The 13,149-nt window shown below is 49.0% G+C and overlaps 1 protein-coding gene across 1 annotated transcript in view; it reads right to left on the reverse strand.

Annotated features, from left to right (window-relative positions):
• Positions 1-10,094, reverse strand: part of ACSF2 (acyl-CoA synthetase family member 2) — a 37,889-nt gene extending 27,795 nt beyond the window's left edge. The window contains exons 1-4 of the mRNA XM_054278932.1: positions 9,941-10,094; positions 4,091-4,286; positions 2,228-2,356; positions 1,211-1,264 (exon numbers count right to left, since the gene is read on the reverse strand). Coding sequence (XP_054134907.1) covers positions 1,211-1,264; positions 2,228-2,356; positions 4,091-4,286; positions 9,941-10,026 — 465 coding nt within the window. The 5' untranslated portion in view covers positions 10,027-10,094. The remainder of the gene's footprint in view (positions 1-1,210; positions 1,265-2,227; positions 2,357-4,090; positions 4,287-9,940) is intronic.
• Between the last annotated feature and the right edge of the window lie 3,055 nt (positions 10,095-13,149).

The raw sequence follows: 13,149 nt of genomic DNA on the forward strand, positions 1-13,149 counted from the left end.
GTGATGAGGAACTGCAGAGATCCCAGTGTCAAAGGTGCATAATAAAGCTGGGAATGCTGGCAAATCTGGAAGGGCAAGACAGGAGCAATTCCCCATGGAGCTGAAGCACATTTCTGCTCTTATCCCATCAACATTCCAGATTGCATTAAAAAAGAAAATCAGAGGAGATGAAAACCAAAGCCTTGCTGAGGAAAAGGGGAAGAAGTGAGTTGCACATTCCAGTAGGACAGAGAAGCCCAAGGACATCCAGCCTGGAGGAGATGGGGCTCCACTGCAGCAGTGAGCTGAACCCCTAGGCATGAGAACCAGCAGGACTGCTGAGAGGATTAAAGACAGGATGCAACAAGAACTCAAACTGCAGCCCAACAACTCATTACACAGTTACTGATACAAAAGAATTTTGCTAAAAATTATCCACTTTCTAGGTAAAAATAACTTGGGTGGTGCTGGGAACATTCAGAAGTGGCTCTCTCTCTTCTAATATCAGCCTTTCATTTATAGCTGAACAAATCATAATGAAAAAATTAGCTGCTTAATCTTAATTTTTAGCCATCAAATATTTAATAACCTGAATTCCTCATTATTTGAGCAAGGGAGCCTGAACAGTTTAAATTGATCAGGGCTCTGCACGTCACAAACTCAAACCCAGGCAGGTATTCAAGGGTAGGTGAAGCAGCAGGATCAGACAGCAGAGAGATTTTAAACAGTGGCAATACCTAGGACTTAAACCAGCTTAAATCCAAGGCCAGCCAGCCTCAGGCAAACCTGGGAAGGAGAAATCAAGCTACCAAGTAGACTGGTCCTTTCTGAGGTTAAAATGAGGTCCTTTCTGAGGTTCTGCTTTCACGGTTGAGATCCCAGCTGGTGATTTTTGCCCTGAGCAGGAGGGGCAAAGAGGTGGCATCAAGTTCTACATTTTTCCCCCATTCCCTGGTAAATGATTGCTGACAGTGGGGGCTGGGTTGGGGCAGTACTGGCAGTACCTGGCTGTTAGCAGAGAGAGGGATGAGGAGGACGCAGCAGTTTCCATCAGACAGGGTGGCAGCCACAGCAAGAAATGTGGCCACAGAATTGCAGCTCCATCCCCTGTGCACATCCAACACCAGCCCTGCTCTCCAGCCAGCTCCGCCCACACACCCAAATGTTGAGCAGCTCATCTGCACCATGTCCCCACCAACCCCCTTCCACACACAGCTCATGCCATACGAACCTTCCTGAGCACAAACTCCAGCTCAGAGGCCTGGTAGGCTGGATTCACAGACACCTGAAGAGCCAGAAACAAGAATTTGATTACCTTCTTGCCTTGAACACGCTCCCCCCTAGCACAGATTCCAACAGAAAAGTTCCTCCAGGGTTAAGCCACACTCAGAGCCTCTCCTCCAACACAGAACTAACAGCTCACCACCACAGGGATTCCGCATTCACAGAAAATATATCTGAATTCTGTGTTTGTGTGAAAGAAAACAATTGCAGAAGAGATTTATGTGAAGTCACATAGTCAAAACAGAGCTTCAGGAACAGAAACCAGACCTCCTGTCTCACAGGGGTTGATCCAGTTGATCTAGCTGATCCAATCCACTAAACTAGACCAAAATTCTTGTGCAAGTCGGGTTTCTTGAGGGACAACTGTGATAACACCTTTTACCCAGCTCTCCACAAAGTGGCCACTGGAGTTAAGTTCATCCACAGGTTCCTACTGAGCCACACTCTTCCACCCTATTCCTGCAGACACTGGAATGAACCAGGGTGGAGGGAATGGAGCAGAAGGCAGGGTACAGACCTCAGCACAGTACACTGCCTAAATAAGGTGTATTTTGGTCATGCTATCAAATGAAAATTGGCTTTAGGCCTATGCAGCCTGGATGAGATTTTTAAGTGAGCCTTTGTTCCATGGAGCAATACATTTCAAAGGGATCTAACCAGCTGGTAACTGGTTAGGGCAGCAACATCCCACATAAAAATGGTCCTGGAGAGAAAAGCACATCTCCTATTAACAGCTGTTGTCAGCACTTTCTTTCTCCTCCTCCCTCTGCAGCCTGCTTCCCCACAGAGTGGAGGATGAAGATGCAGAGAGCTGCACAGGCCTTCCTTAAATAATTGATTTAGCTATAGGTGACATGCCAGGGAAGAGCATGGAAAAACAAACAACCTTTAATCTCCAGTATTTCCTATTGCTTCTTTGTCTCTATTTCCTTTCCCAATAGACTGCTAAAAGCAAACTCCTTACCAGGATGATTCCTGCCTGGGCAGTTGCAAACTGCATAAGAACCCACTCGTATTTATTGGGTCCCCACATTCCCAGCCGGTCTCCCTTCCTCAGGCCAAGGGCCAGAAGTCCAGCTGCTGCTTGGTCCACCTGAAAAATACAAGAGCCCAAGGATCACGCACAGGATGCAGTGGGGGATGTTGGTCTCCAGGCACTGGATGCAGTGGGGGATGTTGGTCTCCAGGCACTGCTTTCTGGAGAAAAAGCATCATCTTTGTAACTGAACTGCACCAGACTGTGTCTCCCCAGAAGAGTCCATCAGCCCCTGCCTGCAGCAGCTTCTGAGCCTGGAGCACAGAGCAGCCCCTGCTGAGCAGGTTGACTGAAAGCATAAAAATAACAATACAACAAAGCAGGAAGGAAGTTGGGCTGTTGCAGGCAATTATGTTGTTGCAAGTTACTTCTTGCCCAAAGACTATTTATTGCCAAGTTTCTCATCAATTCCACTTAGGACCAAGCCTTACCCATATGCTGGGCCCATCCACACTGTTGGATCTACCTCCCTTCTGGGTACCACTTCCAAAATTATTTGGGTGAAGAAAATTCTACCAAGTGATTTTTGGCCCGTTCTGGGTTCCTGTCTTCCTAAGTCCTGTGAGGAGTGACTGGGGAAGTTGGAGGGGCTCAGCCTGGAGAAAAGGAGGATCAGAGGGGACCTTCTTCCTCTCCACAATCCCTGACAAGAGTGCAGCCAGGTGGCACTCAGGGTCTGCTCCCGGGTAACAAGGTTCAGGATGAGAGGAAGTGGCCACAAACTGCACCAGGCTAGGGTCAGGCTAGAAACAGGAGGAATTTCTTCACTGAAAAGGTTAAATATTAAATATTGGAAAGGACTTCCCAGCGAGGTGTTGGAGTCCCTGTCTCTGGAGGCCTTAAAGAAATGACTGGATGTTACACTCAGTACTCTGACGTACTTGACAGTGTTGTGATCAGCCGAAGTCTCAGTCTCTGAAGCCTTTTCCAGCATTAATGATTCTGTGATTCTGTGACTCGTTAACTCAAGTTCAGCCACTATATTAACAACTACTTTATTCTGCAGGGTGGTAAAGCATGTTTCAGGTTCACAAATGTATGTATAAATACATTGAGGCATTCAGGAAAGGTTTTATAGTTTTGTTAAGTTTTCTAAATTTATAAAATCTGCCTTGTAGGAGATATGAATTTAAGGAACAATTTGATTTAGTTCTGAATTACAGCCTACTTCTTAAAATTAGGGTGAATACAGCTAATCTTTTTTATGTGAATGGATGTGACCAAAACCATAGTAAGCCTAAAAACCTAGCAAACAATTCTTTCCTATCAAAGATCATATCATACATTTATTAGAAACTTTCCAGGTAGTTAGTCCCTCCATTCCAAAAACATAGAACCATTTATTCATATATGCTCACACCCACACACATCTGGGCATATGATATGGAGCCCTAGTCCTTTACTTTGCCCCATTGCCTTCATGCTTGGATAAAAATTTTCCCCATCCTGGGGACCTCAGATAGCCAGAGTGACTAATCCAAAAGGTGGAGTCTACTCCAATTGAGAAAAGCACCATGACTCAGCCCATAATCCTTCAGATAAGTGCGATAATTTTTAAGTATGAATGTTCATTATGGGATGTCAGCATTTTGCATATCCCACCTCCCTGCTTCCATCCCAAGGCTCGGAGAAGGATGAAGGCAGCACACGCCCATCTCTGCACCAGCATGAACGGCCACACGCACCTCCTCTCAGTCCTGAGCTGAGCAATGAAACTGAGAAATGTTTCCCATTCCTCCATCACACTTGCTGCTGCCATCCAACCACCCGAGGGATGAACAAGGCACTCACCTCCTCTTTGAACTGAGCAAACGTTTTCCGAACGCCATCGCGGCAGAAGACCAAAGCCTCGCGGTCGGGAAAGCGCTCCGCAGTCTGCTCCAGGCACTGGCCCACGGTTCTGTCCAGGAGGGGAATGTCTGTGGGTCCCTGGATGTAGCTGTTGGTCACCTTGGGAGACACAGAGGGCGTCTTTGTGTGCAGGGCACTGGGAAAAAAAAGAAGAGGCTATTTAATATAACCTGTCAATACAGTTCTCTCCATCTGGAGGGATTATCAGCCTGCCAATGGCATTGGGAATACCTGATGCACATTCCTGCACTAGTGGGAGCCACAGTGGGTCTAGATCAGGAAGACTTCCAAAAGGACTTGGAAAGCTTATGCAGTGGCTTGGGGCACATGGACAATCTTGGTACCCCCAGGGCACACACATGTGTGTCCATACCAGCGGGCAGAACAGGCAGAGCCTCCATCCCTCCATGGGACACCTGGTGGGGAAGGAGCCTGCACCAGCCCTGCAGAGCTGGCACAGCCTGGCCCTACCATCATTCACCTGCACTGAAAACTACACAGATATATCAGCATGCCTGGACAGAACACGGGCTCTGCAGTTCACGGAGAGTGGCAACTGGGCTTGGTCTTTCTGCAACATTAAAAAGTACAAATAGCTGTGGAGAAACACAACCACACCAGTTTGTAGATAAATTCTCCCAACTGGCTGAAAAGAGCAAACAAATGAGAAAGAGAGAATTAAAAATGAAAGAGGTCATTCTCCAAAACAATCAGCAGAGAAGAGTTTAATCCTGCAGAATGAAAACTGTTTAGAAGAGTTCAGAGAAGCTAAGCTGTAACTGAGGTGTCCATAAAGGAATATTCTGTGTTTACAACAGCAATCATCTGTACACGTTCCATCTCTGACAGCTGGAATGCAAAGAGTTTATGGAACTGAAACAGCAGCAATAAAAAGAGGAGCTACCAGTGAAATGAGGGGGGAAAAGTGCAAAGGCAATACCACAGAAGGGAGGAGATGGCCCCACTGCAAATTTGAGGCAGGTGGAAAGGAGGAGAGCAAGGATGGGTTTGAGAAGTACAAACCAGGCAGGGTAGAAGCACTGAGACATTGTGCTGGAGGCCAAGGGGAGGTCAATGAGTCAAGAGAAGACGATAGAGAAAATAATTTTAAAATCATTAAGGCTTTCCCTGAGGTCTGATCATGGGTGGAAATGCAGCAATCTCCCCTTGAACCACAGCTCCTGAGCACTGCAGTTCCTCCCTTGGTTTCTCTCTCCATCTCCTACAAACCTCTCTCTACTCCAGAGCCACCTCCCAATGCGCTGTCTCCTCCCCAGGCACCCCTCCATGCTCTCTCTCCCTCCTCATTTCCTCTCTGCCTTTCTCCATCACTTCAGCCCTTCCATTCCAACATTAGGAGACAACCAGGAGGGACAGGGCCAAGGTACATTCGTAAGGTGCATAGCACAGAGGCTGTGTATAATGCAGTGTATAATGGGGAAATCCCTGCCTTAAAGAGGAAAAATAGCTCAGCCTAAATGCCCATCTACTATGGGATCAATATTCTGCAAAGACTTGGTGTTACTGCAACAAATGATTTGTTTTCCTGCCCACAAGAAACAAGCCTGAGCCTGCAGTTACCTCCCATGTGGAGTGAAAGGCGGTGTTCAGATAACAAAAGCTAGATTTTACCCTCGGGGGAGTACAGTTCCAAGAGACACTGAGTGCCCTGACCCTTTTTCCCCACTGCTTTTCGGCAGAGGGAGGATTGTGCAAACTCCCACGGGCTCTGTTCAGTTATCCCTTCTCACCGAGCTCTTGGGTAACTCACATCAAGGCTGTGAGACTGCCTGAGGCGGAGGGAGGACAAGTGCCAAACTGAACTTCCTTTTATTGCTGAAAACTCCTGGGCAAAGCATGTGTACAAGCAAGGAGATGAAAGACAGGCCTTTATAAACATCAGTTCTATAAATCAAAAAGTAGAAAAAATTGTCCCTACAGCAAGGGCAGGATGAATGCTCCTAGGAGAGCAGTAAAAGCCAGTACAGCCACCCACAGCCACTGGCTGGTAGAAATGGAGACTGAAGAAGTCCCTGACCCCTGTCATAGCTCAAAGGGCGGATGAGGAACCCTCAGGTTGCTCGTTAAAACGCTTAATGGGGCCAGTCACACTCTCATCTCCCTCAAGCCAAGCCATCTCCGGTGTCAGCAGAGCCTGTCCCCAAATTCCCCACCCAGGAAGGGCTGCAGAGGGCAGGGAGCAGCTGCTGACCTGGTTGTGCAAGAGCTCTTCCCCCCAGCATCATCTCAGGGGGCACTGGGAGCCAAGCAGGCTCAGCACTAGGAAAAATAACAAAAGACCATCACAAAAAGAGACTGGAGAGAGGAAGAAATACTACAAAGTACAGATTGAGAAAATTCAACCAGAACCCAAAGTGATCAGCTGAAACAGTCTCCTGCTCTCTGCAGTCAGCCTTCAAAGGGGTACTTGCCCAGCCCTGCACTGCCAGTGAAAAGGGGAATATCTTACACTGTCATCTCTTGGCCATGCATTACACAGATCAGGTTCTCTGGGCTTACTGGCTCAATATTTTCCAGACCTGAAGATCCAAAAGGTTTCACTGACTTTTCAGAACCAGACTTTTACACGAAATGCAAGAAGGCACAAAGCTCCAGGTTTCATGGTTTGGCTTCCTCCCTATCCCCAAACATGAGGATGAAAGTGCATCAAAGAGTAGCAAAAGATATAATTACAAAGCCACATGCTGAGAACTACTGAGAAAATACTGCAGTGTTTCACACTGTGAACACAGCTTGCTCTCAGAGGTCCCAAGTATTCACATTTTCAAATTAAAGCATCAGCAAATGATGAGGCTGAAATTAGAGGCTAAGAAGGCTAAGATATCTCATGCTCGTAAGCCAGAGTCACTGACTCCTCTCAAAGCACTAACTCACATAATTTCTTCAAAATCATTAAGAAAAATTCCCAGCTGCCATTGAGTCTGAGCTCCCCAAATTCTGGTCTGACATTCACATGTGCTTCAGCATTTCTGTATCACTTTGACAGTGGCAGAAGTGAAAGGTGTGGGATAAAGCACAGCAGACTTTTGGAAGCACTGGGGGTCAGGAGTGGACTGAAGGAGGCAGACACAATCCAGCAGCTGGAAATCACACAGGGCTGGTCTCCCTCCTACCCACAGCCAGCAGCAAGTGTGTGTATCTGCTCTGAGAGAATGCATCAAGAGACCTCTAGAAAGAAAGGGTCCAAAGGATTTAGAAATAACCTCTGTGTTCATCTTTGTTACAGAAAACAAGGAACTTGCCCTTCACCTCTTCCTACAAAGCACCTGGTGCTGCTGGAGATAAAACAAGACCCATGGTCTGATATTACACCAGCTCTCACTTCCCTGACTCAGCCAAAGGAGAGCAGATAAAACTCTGCTTGCTCTTGGGCGTCAGCACTGTAAACCATGGCTTTTGGAGAGCACATGCCTTTTGTTAGCAGCACACTTCAGCAGCAAGACAGCCTGCAAACGAGCCAGCCTCATCCACAGGCTGTTCGTACAAAACTCCGAACCCCAGCAACACAGCTCAACAGAGAGACATCAGAGATCTGGGAAGAATGCATCCTCCTCCTCTTCCCTGCAAAAGGCGGGAGAGCAGCCAAATCCCAGCAATCCCAGAGCTCTTCTGCCTGATGGCAGGGAGCAGAAATTATAACACTGAGGCAAACACTCTGGGCTAACCCTAGGAGCTGTTTGTATTTTTCTCTGAACAGCCCAAATCAACAGTCTGGAGTTGCTGACATAAGATAACCAGCTCTGTTTTCACCTTTAACTCTTTACCAGTCTCTACAGAAATTATCAAAAGGGATGAGAGAGAAAACAAGGGAGTGTATGCTCCTGTCCCCTTTGTAACGTGAAGGACACTGACCAGCCCTGTGGTGCCATCACATCTGCACCTGTGGGAAAGGCTCTGCCTTCCCAGAGCTTGGGAATTGTCCCAAATACAGAGTTCATACTTGGAGAGGTTCACAGATTCTGCCCGTTCCTTGGCTTATGGACATCTACCAAGAGCATCTCTACCCAAAATAAGAGCTTTTGGGTCTTTTCTGTAATATGACTGCAATTAAAGGGTGCTGAAAATTAACTCTGCTCTATCCTCACTTCCACTTTAATCTATTGACTAAAGAATTCATCAGATACTTACTACTTTTTAAAAATATTATTATTATTATTTTCGTTTAAGGAGAGACAAGGTTCCCAGGGTCTTCAGCAGCAATTTTCTGGTTTTGTTTTCCACTGTACCTCTCTGCCCTCTGCACCCTCCCTGCCAAAAGGATAAACAAGCCTAGGAGCAGAATTCAATAAACCTTTTTTATAACATTACTAGAGTTTACTCTCTAAATACATGCTCTGTCTTTCAAAGGGTTTTGTGTCCTTGTCCCTCAGTTTCAATTCTGGGCTGGAATGAGCTGCAGTGAACGCTGTCATGCTTCCCATCTCATCCTATTTCCTAAGAACAGATTCTGAGAAGACAATCTTCACACACCTATGATGAAATAGCTCCTAATGTCAAACCAGCTGAAAAAAACCACCTAAACCCTGTCTGTAAAAAACAAGGAATGGCCCAGCTGGTTCTTGGAATTGCTCACTGGAAGTCATTCATCCCGGTGATTATTACTCTGAATATCAGTTAATCCTTCAGAGCTTTCCCAAAGCCAGATAGTTCCCATTTCTGTTTGTTTTTACATGAACTTGCTCCAAAAGGCAGCACTAAGAAAAGCCAGGCAAAGAACTGGCCTGACTTCCCAAGCCCCAGAGCTTCTTGGCGTCCTGGACCTGATGGGTCACCCAGCTCCCTGGAGGCTGCAGGACACTGACTGCAAGTCAGAGCCCTGAAGGAGGATGGGGAAGCCATTTGATACATTCCACATTGCTGCAATCTAGATGGAGCTGCTGCACAAAGTTCAGCCCTTGCAATGCCTCCACTTCCCTTTGCCCGCTGTTCAGGACTCGTGCCTGCCCCGGCCCACTCCCAAGCTGGGGCAAAGCAGCTCCAGGGGATACAGCCTCCCTTCTGCCACTTTGGAGGGGGTTTAGGGGAGGCAAGGGTTACACATTGAGATGAATATGCCCTCCCTGCATACAGCCACTGGCCTAGCTGGACATGCACAGCGCTCTGCAGCTGCCCTATAGTCCCTGCCCCCCATCACACATGGTCTCCATCCTCTGCAGCCTCTGTGCCCTGCAGCTCCCCAACCCCAGAGCCCTCTGCCCCCTATAGCTCCCATACTTTCTCATCCACAGCCCCCCGGTCCCCTATAGCCCCTATTCCTTCTCATCCATAGCCCCCTTTCCGTTTTAATTCCTATCCCTTTTAGCCCCCATCCCCTACAGCTACTCACCCCCTACAGCCCCACAGCCCTGTACCCCTACAGCCCTGTACCCCCACAGCCCTGTACCCCCTACAGCCCTATACCCCTACAGCCCCACAGCCCTGTACCCCCACAGCCCTGTACCCCCTACAGCCCCACAGCCCTGTACCCCCGCAGCCCCACAGCCCTGTACCCCCACAGACCTGTACTCCCACAGCCCTGTACCCCTACAGCCCCACAGCCCTGTACCCCCACAGCCCGCAGCCCTGTACCCCTACAGCCCCACAGCCCTGTACCCCCACAGCCCGCAGCCCTGTACCCCTACAGCCCCACAGCCCTGCACCCCACAGCCCTGTACCCCTACCGCAGCCCTGTACCCCCGCAGCCCCACAGCCCTGTACCCCCACAGCCCGCAGCCCTGTACCCCCGCAGCCCCACAGCCCTGTACCCCCACAGCCCCAGCCCACCCGTACCTGCCCCGCGGGGCTCCCCGCCGCTCGCCCGCCCGGCGCAGGAGCTGCACTGCCCGGGGCAGCGCTGCCAGACGGGCCGTGGCCATTCCTTCAGCGGCGGCAGCACCCGAGCTCCCGGCAGGCCCCGGCCCGGCCCGTTCTGTCCCGTCCCGTCCCGTCCCGTTCGGCCGCTCCGTGCTGAGGGCGCGGCGCTCCACGGCCCGCCCTGGCCCCGCTCCGCCCCGTCCCGCCCGCGGCCCCGGGACCCTTGGCCGGCCGGGAGGAGGAACCGGCGGGAAGGGAAGCGGAGAAGGCGCCCGCCCTGCCCGGCCCGCGAGAGGGACTGCAGGCTCAGGCGGAAACCCCCACAGTCCCGCTGGGCACCTGCCCCCTCCTCTGCCGCTCCCCAGCCCAAGCTGTCCACCACAATTTCTTCCCTGTACATTTCCACTCCATTATCTCTTCTTCCCAGCCTGTTCCATCAGCCTGACCCAACCACTGTTACACCCCGAATAAGCCCCTCCACTCAAATGAGTAGAGATGGACTTTGGTGCAAGATAACCACCATCATTTGCCTCCACCTGTCTCCACTTGTATCACTTGGTGCCCTAGCCCTCCCGTGAGTCACCATCTGGCCTCCAGCCTTATCTCCTCAGTAAGTTATCAGTTGGCATCACACTACCATCTTTAGGCACTCCCTGTGGAGAAGAGACCAGCTAGGGACTGCAGAGCTGCTCCAGGGCTGGGCAGGCTGAGACCCCCTCACCTGAGTGCAGAGGTGTGGGCAGGCACCAGGTCAGGAGTGTGGTGCTGCTGAGCTCTCCAGCAGCACTGATGCTGAGGAGGTGACAGTGTATCTGTATCACATCAAACACAATGGTGCAGATGAACAAGAGCATAAATATCAGCCCCAGAATGGTGAATCTCAGACATCAAACCAAAAATGTGCTTGTAACAGAAAGAAATATCAATTGCCACCAGATCTCTAGTGTCTGACACTTTTAGAAATGATTTACCCCAGTGTGCATCTAGTTCACGAGGGATTTGTTTGGTGGGAGCAGTGACAATGTCTTCTTTCTAGGGAAAGGGAGACTTTTTTCCCTTGAAATGGGAAAAATTGGCCTTGGCTGCAGAGGGGTCACAGAGATCTTCAAAGAGTCTGGGAATGGTCTCCAACCCGAGGCTGGCATGGTCAGCTGAGGCCCAGTAAGGATTGTTAGATCACAATTAGATCAACTGTGTTCATCCCACTTCCCTCAGCATTTCTGGCTCCCTTCTCCTTGCTAATGTTCTTTCAACCCCTAACAGAGTGCACAGATGTGCCTTGTGCTATGCTTTGTCTTTGTCTTCTGGAGCTTCAAAGTCTTTCCAGCCTTTTCCAGTCAGTCCCACTGAACTCAGCAGCGAGCTGAGTTTCTGGATTCCCACAGGGGATGTAAAGCTGTGTGACATCTGTGGCCAGAAGTTGCCCTTCCACTGTTTGGCCAGAGCAGAGCAACTGTCTTTGTGCTGATGGAGCATCAGAGCTCTTGGTATTGTATAACCACTGAGGAAAAAAAAATTGATGCAAACCTGTAATAAATAAAAATAAAAATTACTTTTGGCTTGATCTTCCCACATTATGATCATTGGCCCAGAGGGTGAATCCCGGTTAAAGAAAGAATTAAACCAAGAATTATGCAGAAATTAATGTGACCTTAACATCTGGTGTGTTTGTTTGAGACTGCAGTGGTTTTGGCTAGAGAGCAAAGCAAAGAACCCCTGAAGCAGTAGCATTTTATACACCATTGCATAAGGTGCCATTCATTTCTAATCAAGATTTTAAAATCTGGTAATCATAAGTAGGTAGGTAGGTTTTGTAACCATCTACACCCTTGTTTGGTTTTGCTAGGAGCCAATGGCTCTTGGATTTGTGGAAACACAGATTTCAGTCTCTGTAGCATTGCATTGACAAAGACCTTTCCCAGATATGCAGAGGGTCCTGCTCAGGCCCCCTCAGAGCCCCTCTGGGTTCTGTTCTCCAGAGCAGGACTGTATTTGATGCCTCCCAGCCATGGAAGGGAACAGCACAGCACATCACATGAATCCCTCACTGGCTCAGGGTAATGAGTGGGTCAGTAATCAGTGCCTGCCTTGGAGATTTGGCTTCCCCACCACTCTGCAGCAAGTCTTCTCTGGCCCTTCCCTCCAACAACATTGTTGTGAAAAGCTTAGGTATGGGGGGAGATTCTTGGATAAGTAGACCTCACTCCTCTCAGATGAGGGCTCTATAATTTCTGATCACATTTGGAAGAACAATAACATGCTCTGAAAAACTTTCATAATCTCCTGGACAGGAGCACTTCAACCTCAGGCAGACTTTATTGTAGTTTCTGTGAGGCAAATCCTTGTGTGCTGCTTTGGGGTGCCTTTGTTCAGAGAATCCTGTGGCCTTAGTTACCTTAGTACTGAGCTAATGCTGGTTTCTGGGTGTTGGAAGAAATTCACTGGCAGCTTAAAAATGAACTAATGCATCCAGAGGGTAGATGTGCTGCAGTAGTGAAAACATCTTCGCAATGTGTGTTTGTGATGTTTGTCCCAAACATCTTTACAATGTGTATTTACATCTTTGCAGTGTGTATTTGTGATGTTTGTCCCCAAACATCACAAATATCACAGAGGTGAGGAAATTCATGGTTAGTCCTTGCTGTAATCCCAGTACCAGGTAACACTAATCTGGCTCTGTCTCAGGCTCCTTTCTCTTTCACTGACTTTCTCCACAGAGGAGAGTGCTCTGTTCCTGTGGGGCTGGAGCCTTGGGAGCAAAGCAGGAATATCCATTAAGTGTTCCTCCTGTGAAGAAACATTGTTGGGTAATGGTACAGCCCAACTGAGAGGGAATTCTCCCCCTGGATTAGGGAGAGTGTGGACAGATATAAGCAGCTGTATCAGGTATTGCAAAACAATGTACACATCCCTGGGTTTCTGTTAGGATTATTGGCCATAAACCAGTTAGTTCACTGCGTGGGGGTGTGTGTCAGGTGATGTGACTGGATGCAAAACCTCCCCTGCTCATGGGTCTAGGCTGGGAGCTCTCCTGCCTTCTGCAGGGCTGTTTCATGTAGCCCAGATCTAAACTCCTGCCAACCTGGCCAGGGTTCCAGGGCTGGTGGGACAGCTACAAGAATGCCCTGAGCTGTACCAGTGTGTCCCAAAATAGGCTCTGCCACCCAGCGTGCAAGAGGCCAACC

This window comes from Melozone crissalis, unplaced genomic scaffold (assembly GCF_028551555.1).
Source record: "Melozone crissalis strain CALT ecotype California unplaced genomic scaffold, PUWL_Pcris_2 ptg000026l_1, whole genome shotgun sequence".
NCBI lineage: Eukaryota > Metazoa > Chordata > Aves > Passeriformes > Passerellidae > Melozone > Melozone crissalis.